General features: G+C 45.0%; 2 protein-coding genes across 2 annotated transcripts; one reads left to right on the forward strand and one right to left on the reverse strand.

Annotated features, from left to right (window-relative positions):
* Nucleotides 1–5480: 5480 nt before the first annotated feature.
* Nucleotides 5481–6551, reverse strand: LOC112062688 (germ cell-less protein-like 1). Its single transcript, XM_055081585.1, has one exon. It carries the CDS (start codon nucleotides 6549–6551, stop codon nucleotides 5481–5483), a length of 1071 nt encoding a protein of 356 aa, XP_054937560.1.
* Nucleotides 6552–8129: 1578 nt separating this feature from the next.
* Nucleotides 8130–9280, forward strand: LOC112062687 (germ cell-less protein-like 1). Its single transcript, XM_055081587.1, has 2 exons — nucleotides 8130–8701; nucleotides 8794–9280. Exons 1-2 carry the CDS (start codon nucleotides 8130–8132, stop codon nucleotides 9278–9280), a joined length of 1059 nt encoding a protein of 352 aa, XP_054937562.1.
* The last annotated feature ends 962 nt before the right edge of the window (nucleotides 9281–10242 follow it).

The raw sequence follows: 10242 nt of genomic DNA on the forward strand, positions 1-10242 counted from the left end.
TTTTTTTTTTGCTTTGTTTATTTGTTTTCACCAATTGCAGCTTTACCCTCACTGTAATCTACTCTCTCTATACAAGAGGTTTATGAAGATACTCAGTCATAGGAATGCCTGTTTTCCTGACAGTATCCAATCCAGAGCAAAACTCTGCTTCCTTAAGAACTCACCCAAATCACCTAAAATATGTCCGAATGTTTTAATATCCCTTTTCTATCACCCTCTTACTTATATGACCCACAGTTCCTCATTGTATGTGTTCTCCTTCAATGCTAGGAAAAGTAAACCCAGCTTGTTCAACTACAAATGTGTTCCTGGTGGTCCTTAGCTAGGAGGCACTGACATATTGTGTCACGTTAAAGTTGATGACAAAGCCAACGAAGAATCAGTTGTGTTTACTACAATAACCCCACATGCTAATATTTCTAACGTAACTCTCAGTTCACAAAGACATTTATTTTGTATCCTTTCAACAAGGCCTTGAGACTGAGAAGAGTTCGGGCATACTGGTGGAGATATTAACAAGATGAACAGTAAAAAAAGAAATCAAACATAAAGTATATTGAAAATAGATTTTCATGATAGTGGAATGGGAGAAGGAAGGAAAAGGTTGAGTTTTGGACAATGAGATGGAGATGATGGTCTGACTACCAGGTCACAGGCTCTATGGGCCACAGAAGATAAGACCCAAATTCCTCTGATTCCAGAGGACAGAGCTTCAGAACAAACCAGCCCTGTTGGTGGCTATCAACCTTCCTCAAGCCCAGACCCCAGCCTCCAATAATATCTCAACAAGCACGGTGAGATAAATGAGATCATGATGAGACCCTGCAAATCGAAACGTGACCACTTTGTATTTCCATTTCTCTAACTCCTCCCCACCCCCACAAACATCATCAACACACTTTGAGGTTATCCAGGCAACCTACGTATTCAGAAGTAGAAAGAAATGTAAAATTTACTTGGGGCAACTAATGATAGAACAGCACTATCTAACAGAACTCTCTGCACTGACAGAAATGTTCCATATCTGTGCTGCACACAGCGCAGTAGCCACTGTTTACACGCAGCCTCTGAGCACTTCAAATGTCACTAGTGAGACTGAATTTTCAATTTTACTTAATTTTAATCAATTTAAATAGTCACATATGACTAGGGGATACCATTTTGGAGAATGTACCTCTTACCGGAAGTCTCCTCACCTGCTGGTGGATGATACTCAGCCACTTGCCTTCATCCAAACATGCTCTTTGTGACTGCTTGGAAAATTTTAATTCACTTAGAGTCACCGTTCTTCATAAAATTCCTTGTGCTTCAAACATGTTAATCAAAACAATCAGTTGCTTCTAGATTCCTATGTTTACCATCACCTTGTATTATTTTTATTTTTTTAAAATACTTGACAGGTATCACCAATGCAATGCATTGTGTTTATATGATGAATACTTTTCAGAGAATTAAGGATCTTTTGGGTATTCAAATCTTCCCATCTCCCCATGCCTTGACTAACAGGCTAAAAAACAAAGTGAGTATCAAGGTGGGAGAAGCTTTCCTACTCATCCTTAGCAGTCAAAAAAAAAGAAAAAAAAAATGAAGTCAAATAATAGGGATTGATATTGGATAAACTGCCCAAACTGGCAAATAGCAACAGTCACGGATTGGGAGAGTTTAAATGTTTATTAAATGAGTGTATTTCAGCTGTCACTGTGAGTACATTATTGAACATCTTTCTACTGTAAACAGCAAAAAGCAATTTAAGAATTTAAAGCTAGTTAGGGAGGAAAACAAAAGCAGATCTCTCAGTCAAGCTGCATTTCTAGATAAGTAGTCTCTGAATTTCCCTAGTGAGGATACATCTCTTTAGCTGAAATGGCATCCTGGCATTCAGCTCAAGAATATGTAATTGGAAATTACTTAGATAGTTTATATAAAAGAAGTGAAACTGTTACAGCAAAATAAATAACAATTTTTACCTTTCTACTGAATCAATGACTTACACTTTTCCCCAGTTTAGTTAATTTTTTAAAAAAATGTAATGAAGTCTATTGATTGTAGTTGGATAGATATACAGAGTATAAGGGAACACTGGGAAGGGGGGCGGAATGAGAAATTAAGGGAAAACATCAAAGGATGCAGCTTCCTGATTGAACTATTTCTTATAACTATTTCTTATAACTAACTCTTATGTAAATATTACTCTAATAGTAGCATGTGGGTTTGGGATAATGAAGCCTTTAAAACCTCCTTAAAGGGTAAAAATGAATAAATGAATGAATGAGTGAAGAAAGAAAAACAAAGAAATTCAAAAGTAATTTTTTCACTGGATGACAAAGGATAAAATCTCACTGGGAAGAGAAATATAAACAAACGGTAAGGAAAATTCTTGTTTCAACTAAGTAAAACATTAAATCTGGTGATTATTCTATTTAATTTATTTGTTCATCTTGTATGATCTTTTCACACTCTTTCCAAGGATGTATTTATTATTTGTATGGATTCTTTTTTTTTAACATCTTTATTGGAGTATAACTGTTTTACAATGGTGTGTTAGTTTCTGCTTTACAACAAAGTGAATCAGTTATACATATACATATGTTCCCATATCTCTTCCCTCTTGCGTCTCCCTCCCTCCCACCCTCCCTATCCCGCCCCTCTAGGTGGTCACAAAGCACAGAGCTGACCTCCCTGCGCTATGCAGCTGCTTCCCACTAGCTATCCACCCTATGTTTGGTAGCGTATATATGTCCATGCCTCTCTCTCACTTCGTCACAGCTTACCCATCCCCCTCCCCATATCCTCAAATCCATGCTCTAGTATGTCTGTGTTTTATTACCGTCCTACCCCTAGTCTCTTCATGACTTTTTTTTTCTTAGATTGCATATATATGAGTTAGCATACGGTATTTGTTTTTCTCCTTCTGACTTACTTCACTCTGTATGACAGACTCCAGGTCTATCCACCTCATTACAAATAACTCAGTTGCATTCTTTTTCTGGCTGAGTAACATGGATCCTTAAACAGAGCTTTCCATTCTTTGACCGTTTGTAACCACGAAAATCACTGAATGAAATGCAAACAAATAGGGCATATGAAAGGGAATGGGATGGGGCCAGTTTGCAAGTTAGCAGTAATCAGAAACCAACATACTCAAATCATGACTAGTGTGTTTCTCCTTTTGTGACAAAAACACTTTCTACCTTACCCTTTTGATTGACTGGCTTGGACTGCTTGTCTTTTGATCCCATTTCCAGATGCCAGGTAATTCTCACTATAATCCAAAGGCATTCCGTTCCAGAGGTTACCAGTCCTGTTCTTAAGTGGGAAAGAGTCTTCCTAATACAATTTGAACATCAAAGATTTCTGAAGAGCAAAGGCCATCAACTTGCTTAAAGAGTACTTTCTCCGGAGCATAAATAATTCATGACAGTATGCCACAGAAAAAGTATATTTAGTACAGGAATAATCTCACACAATCTGCTTCCTTCCACTCCACCCCCATTATAGGGTGTTATAAGATTAGAAATGTTTCTCTGGGGTTAAAATGCTAGGGAAGTTTAAGTCTAACTAACATCTAGATATGCTTACGTTCATAAAGAAATGAAATTGGGTTATTTGTAGTGAGGTGGATGGACCTAGAGTCTGCCATACAGAGTGAAATAAGTGAGAAAGAGAGAAACAAATGTCATATGCTAACACATATATAAGGAATTTTTTTAAAAAAGTGGTTCTGATGAACCTAGGGGCAGGACAGGAAGAAAGACGCTGATGTAGAGAATGGACTTGGAGAGACGGGGAAGGGGAAGAGTAAGCTGGGAGGAAGTGAGAGAGTAGCATTGACATATACACACTACCAAATGTAAAACAGATAGCTAGTGGGAAGCAGCTGCATAGCACAGGTAGATCAGCTTGGTGCTTGATGACCACCTAGAGGGTTGGGATAGAAGGGTGGGAGGGAGACACTAGAGGGAGGGGTTATGGGGATATATGTATACATATATGTGATTCACTTTGTTATACAGCAGAAACAAACACAACATTGTAAAGCAATTATGCTCCAATAAATATGTTAAAAAAAAGATATGCTTAGGTTGAAGAACAACCAATAAAAAGAAGACAATCAGTGTGGTCTGGGGGGTGTGCTCACATAGTGAGAGACCATAGAAACCAAGTAGCTGCTCTAAACACACCAACTGAAAGAGAAATGAAACTGTTAATTTAACATTCATTTAATCAAACTAAAGGAAACACATACTTTAAGAGAGTTTCACTAAGAGTAGTAGAGTAGTTAGGCTCACATTTTCTGTCTAAAGTCAATACCTCTTTGTCTTCATAGAAATGATGGGCGGGGCGGGGGGCGTGTCGATGGATCCTAAACCAGCAGGACAGGTTGCCACCTTAAGAGCCCAGATGAGTTTTAGTGGTGTCTGGGGGGCTTCAATATTTGTCTCTTCATATGCTCAGGTAAACAATCTCAAGTATTATGAGCTACAGTTCAACAAAGCCTCTGACAGAGTTGGTTACCTGAGATGGGCAAGCCTGGTTGGTCCCACAGAAGAAGCTGGCATCTGGACCAAACTGGTCGTACCTGACCCCAGTAAAGAGCTGCTCAGTTCTCTGAGCTTTTTTGCAGGGCTCCTCCCTCCGGGCAACGGCCCTCTTGCTGGAGGAACAGGAAGTTACAAGACACATATATGGGGAAAACCACATCTTGGTTTTCCAGGTTCACTACCTGTAGCTCCAGATCCTTTCTCAGGGAAAGCATCTGGTATCCTGTGTCCTTCCTGAAAACGGATCTCCCAGCCCTGTCCAAGGAAGACAGGCGCAGGCGGAATGGGAACTTTCTCTGCCAGAGTAAGCAGAGCCCGAGTCCGCAGGACTCGTTCAGTGCGCTGCACCGTAAAATGATGTGCTGGTTGGCATAGCACACCACAAGGTCCCAGCTGAAGTTGAAGCCTTCCCACCGCCAGCTGCACTGCTTGTCTCTGTGAAGCTGGCTCCCACACCGCATGCTGTTGCCCTGGGTGTCGGACACGTAGACGTCCATGGGAAAGAGATTTCTGGTCTGCTCAGGTCAGAGGGGCGCAAGCCAATGCTCTTTGTACACTGGAGTCAGCCAAGTGACAGGGATAAGCGCATCCTGCATCCTGTTGGATCACGTGTGCTGACGTCAGGTCCCAGATTATGTAGGCAAGCCGCAGCTGCTGGAAAACTGGCACGAAGGCTCTGCCCTGCTCAGTCTCCAGGATAGGCGTGCCACCCGACTCCCTCCTGGACCTGGCAAACCACGAGTCGGTGTCAGACAATAGGGCAGGTAAAATGATGTGCTGGTTGGCATAGCACACCACCAGGTCCCAGCTGAAGTTTAAGCCTTCCCACCGCCAGCTGCACTGCTTGTCCCTGTGGAGCTGGCCCCCACACCGCATGCTGTTGCCCTGGGTGTCGGACACGTAGACGTCCATGGGAAAGAGATTTCTGGTCTGCTCAGGTCAGAGGGGCGCAAGCCAATGCTCTTTGTACACTGGAGTCAGCCAAGTGACAGGGATAAGCGCATCCTGTTGGATGACGCGTGCTGACGTCAGGTCCCAGATTATGTAGGCAAGCCGCAGCTGCTGGAACACTGGCACGAAGGCTCTGCCCTGCTCGGTCTCCAGGATAGGCGTGCCACCCGACTCCCTCCTGGACCTGGCAAACCATGAGTCGGTGTCAGACAATAGGGCAGTGCGCGGGCCCCTCCATGTCGGCTGCAGCTGCAAGAACATCCACTTTTTCAGCATGGTGTACACGTCCATCTCCACCTCCATCACCAAGTGATCTGAAGAGGCAATTACCTCTTTCATGAGATCCAGGCTGACTTCTCGCAATAGCTCCTCACTACGCTGGGTCATCATGTTATCCAGCAGCCACTGAAGACACATGCTCCTGATGTTCTGGAGTCCATAGCTTTCAGCAGAGTAGTAGTAGCTGCACACGGTCTGGGCACTGACAGTCTCCTTCATGACCTCCCCGCACTGCTGAATCAGATCGTCCAGCTGCAGCATGCTGGCGGTGACCAGGATGGCAACGACTTGACGGGCTGGGATGCGCATGGAGTCTCGGTACAGGGAACCTAAAGCCTCGTGCAGTGCCTCACGATCAATGTTCTCTTCAGGCATCTGCAACTCTATAGTATCCATGGTTGTCTCCCACCAAGCACCGCTGAACATGCTAGCAAAGTACCCTGACTGGCACAAGTGGACCCTATGCAAGTTCCACTCCTCCCCCAGTGCGCGGATCCGCACGTCACTCTCTTCTCCTCTCAGGAAGAGCGCCTCATAAACGGACCCTGAACTATCTTTAGCATGTTTCCGGCTGGACACTTTTCTGAGCGGCCCACCGGGGCCTGTCTTCCGCTTGTGGCTCCCCTGACTGGTGGCGGGTCTGGCCTCTTCGCTCTCCTTCCCTTCCTTTCTCTCTGCCACTACTGCCTCCTCAGCCTCCTCCTCCTCCCCAGTGGCACCTGGCTCCTCTGGGGCACACTCCCCCGAGTGCCATGGCATCCGACTGCTTCGTGTTCCCATGGCCTATACCTCAGTGGTGCAGTGGATAAGCTTCCTCTCCAGGCGCCGTTGCCGTGGGCAGTAGTTCAGCCCAGAGTGCTGCTGGGTACAGATGACGTTTGCTCTAACGTCCTCTTGGACGCCATGCTAAGCCACACCCACTAGGCCCCACCCCGCCGGATAAGGCCACTCCATACCAGGAATTCCACTCTGTGTATCTTTCCCTCCTGGGATGATTGCTTTTGGGCTCCCTTCACAGCATGATGGTGGATCAGAGGCCTTTGTGTGCGAATTTCCCCCATTAATTTCAAGAAGACAATTCGCTCTTCCCCACCTAAAATAGTTAGTGATCATTCCTTTATGGAGAATTACATCTTGGTTGCAGCTTTGTACGCTAGGCACCTTAATTTCCGTAATTAACATTTTAGGCATTCTCATCACTTGAGCTGTGAAACCATTTTGTTGTGATAAATGTGGCAATATTTGTCCAGGTGCTTCCTTTGTTTTTTTTTTGGGGGGGAGGGTATGCGGACCTCTCACTGTTGTGGCCTCTCGCGTTGCAGAGCACAGGCTCCCGGACGCACAGGCTCAGCGGCCATGGCTCACGGGCCCAGCCGCTCCACGGCATGTGGGATCTTCCCGGACCATGGCACGAACCCGTGTCCCCTGCATCGGCAGGCGGACTCTCAACCACTGCGCCACCACGGAAGCCCTCGTCTTTAACTTTTGTTCTAAAATAACATTGCTAGTTATAGAATCATTTAGAACTGTGGGTGTGTGTGCATGCACCCGTGTGCACATGCATGCACATGTGCATTCAAATCAGCTTCTCAGAGCTCATGCCACCATTTTCCATAGGCACACCAACCTTTAGTTTCGGGTAAGATCTTAAGTTCCCAAAATAGTTTTAGCTTTTTAAAATGTTTTTATTTTTGTTCCCACTCCACCTGTGTGAACATCTTGAGCTCTCTGTTGGCACTTTTCTTGTTTCGTGCAAACAACTACTCATTCCTCGTGGTCTGAGATCTGGATCAAAGACCACCATTTCTCACACCTTCAAGGCAGATATATATCTTTCTTCAACTGTACTCCCATCAGGACTTAATCAAACATTTCTCCCCATATGGCTGCAGTTATATCATTGTATTATTTTTCACCACTAGATTTTTGAATGTTGGAGGCAAGGACTTTGGATTACCAGCACCAGACACAAGGCTTAGCAAGTAACAAACTTACAGTGAAAGAAAATGAGGAATGAATGGGATGGTTTTCCATTTTTGAGGAAATGAATACTATTAAATACTGCAGTGACAAGTTTAATATACTAAACAAATGAGGTGTTGCAGAGAGAGTCTGGATCTTTCAATGACAAGCAAAGTACAATATAAGGGAAAATACAAACAAACAAAAACCTCTTGAAAATGGCAAGCCTCTAAGGTCATTTGACCCTGCATAAGGAGAATATTTACATAATTTGAATAGTGTAGTATAACCATAGGTTACATTCTAAATATTCTCTGTTATATAGCTTTACAGAGGAGCTGATAAGAGGGTCTACATAAAGGCTGCATGTTCAGTGGTGCTTGGCGGGAGACAACCATGGATACTATAGAGTTGCAGATGCCTGACGAGAACATTGATCATGAGGCACTGCATGAGGCTTTAGGTTCCCTGTATCGAGACTCCATGCTCATCCCAGCCAGTCGAGGCGTAGCCATCCTGGCCACAGCCTGCATGCTGCAGCTGGACGAGCTGATTCAGCAGTGTGGGGAGGTCATGAAGGAGACAGTCAGTCCCCAGACCGTGTGCAGCTACTACTACTCAGCTGAAAGCTACGGACTCCAGAACATCAGGAGCATGTGTCTTCAGTGGCTGCTGGACAACAGGATGACCCAGTGTAGTGAGGAGCTATTGCGAGAAGTCAGCCTGGATCTCATGAAAGAGGTCATTGCCTCTTCAGATCTCTTGGTGATGGAGGTGGAGATGGACGTGTACACCATGCTGAAAAAGTGGATGTTCTTGCAGCTGCAGCCGACATGTAGGGGTCTGCGCAGTGCCCTATTGTCTGACACCAACTCGTGGTTTGCCAGGTCCAGGAGGGAGTCGGAGGGCAACCCTTACCTGGAGACCGAGCAGGGCAGAGCCTTCGTGTCAGTGTTCCAGCAGCTGCGGTTTGCCTACATAATCTGGGACCTGACGTCAGCACTCGTCATTCACCAGGATGCGCTGATCCGTTCCACTTGGCTGACTCCATTGTACAAAGAGAATTGGCTTACCCCCTCCGGGATGAACAGACCAGAAAGCTCTGGCCCATGGACGTCTACGTGTCCGACCGCCAGGGGAACAGCATGCGGTGCGGGGGCCAGCTCCGCAGGGACAAGCAGTGCAGCTGGCGGTGGGAAGGCTTAAACTTCAGCTGGGACCCGGTGGTGTGCTATGCCAACCAGCACATCATTTTACGGTGCAGCGCACTGAACGAGTCCTGCGGCTTCAGCGTCAGCTTACTATGGAAGAGAAAGGTCGCGTTCCGCCTGTGCCAGGCCTCCTTGGACAGTGCTGGGAGATCCGTTTTCAGGAAGGACACAGGATACCAGATGCTTTCCCTGAGAGAGGATGAAGAGCTACAGGTATTGAACCTGGAAAACCAAGATGTGGTTTTCCCCATATATCTGTCCTGTAACTTCCTGTACCTCTACCGACAGGGGCATTACCCAGAGGGAGGACCCCTGCAAAAAAGCTCAGAGAACTGAGCAGCTCTTTCCTGGGGTCAGGGATGACCAGCTTGGTCCAGATGCCAGCTCCTTCTGTGGGACCAACCAGGCTTGCCCATCTCTGATAACCAACTCTGTCAGAGGCGTTGTTGAACTATAGCTCATAATACTTGAGATTGTTTACCTGAGCATATGAAGAGGACAAATTTTGAAGTCCCCCAGACACCTCTAGAACTCATTTGGTCTCTTAATGTGGCAACCTGTCCCCCTGGTTTAGGACCCATCGACCCGCCCCCTGCCCTGCCCATCATTTCTGTTTAGACAAAGAGCTATTGACTTTAGAGAGAAACCATGAGCTTACCTACTCTAGTACTCTTAGTGAAACTCTCTTAAAATATGTGTTTCCTTTAGTTTGAGTAAATGAATGTTAATGTAACAGTTTCATTTCTCTTTCAGTTGGTGTTTTTAGAGCTGCTACTTGGTTTCCATGTTCTCTCACTCTGTGAGCACACGCCCCAGACCACACTCATGATCTTCTTTTTATTGGTTGTTCTTCAACCTAAGCATATCTTTTTTTTTTAACATATTTATTGGAGCATAATTGCTTTACAATGTTGTGTTGGTTTCTGTTGTATAACAAAGTGAATCAGGTATATGTATACATATATCTCCATATCCCCTCCCTCTTGTGTCTCCCTCCCACCCTTCCTATCCCTCCCCTCTATGTGGTCATCAAGCACCAAACTGATCTCACTGTGCTATGCAGCTGCTTCCCACTAGCTATCTGCTTTACATTTGTTAGAGTGTATATGAAAATGCTACTCTCTTACTTCGTCCCAGCTTACTCTTCCCCTTCCCCGTATCCCCACGTCCTTTCTCTACATCAGCATCTTTATTCCTGTCCTGCCCCTAGGTTCATCAGAAACATTTTTTTTTTAGATTCCATATATGTGTGTTAGCATAAGGCATTTGTTTTTTCTCTTTCTGACTTACTTCACTCT

The sequence above is a fragment of the Physeter macrocephalus genome, chromosome 21, assembly GCF_002837175.3.
Source record: "Physeter macrocephalus isolate SW-GA chromosome 21, ASM283717v5, whole genome shotgun sequence".
NCBI classification, from domain to species: domain Eukaryota; kingdom Metazoa; phylum Chordata; class Mammalia; order Artiodactyla; family Physeteridae; genus Physeter; species Physeter macrocephalus.

Bases quoted from the DNA above. Each gene is read 5' to 3' on its own strand.
- LOC112062688 (XM_055081585.1), bottom strand. From the start codon at position 6,551: ATGGGAACACGAAGCAGTCGGATGCCATGGCACTCGGGGGAGTGTGCC.
- LOC112062687 (XM_055081587.1), top strand. From the start codon at position 8,130: ATGGATACTATAGAGTTGCAGATGCCTGACGAGAACATTGATCATGAG. The intron at 8,702-8,793 runs GTTTGCCTACAT...CATTGTACAAAG, and splicing joins TCAGTGTTCCAGCAGCTGCG to AGAATTGGCTTACCCCCTCC.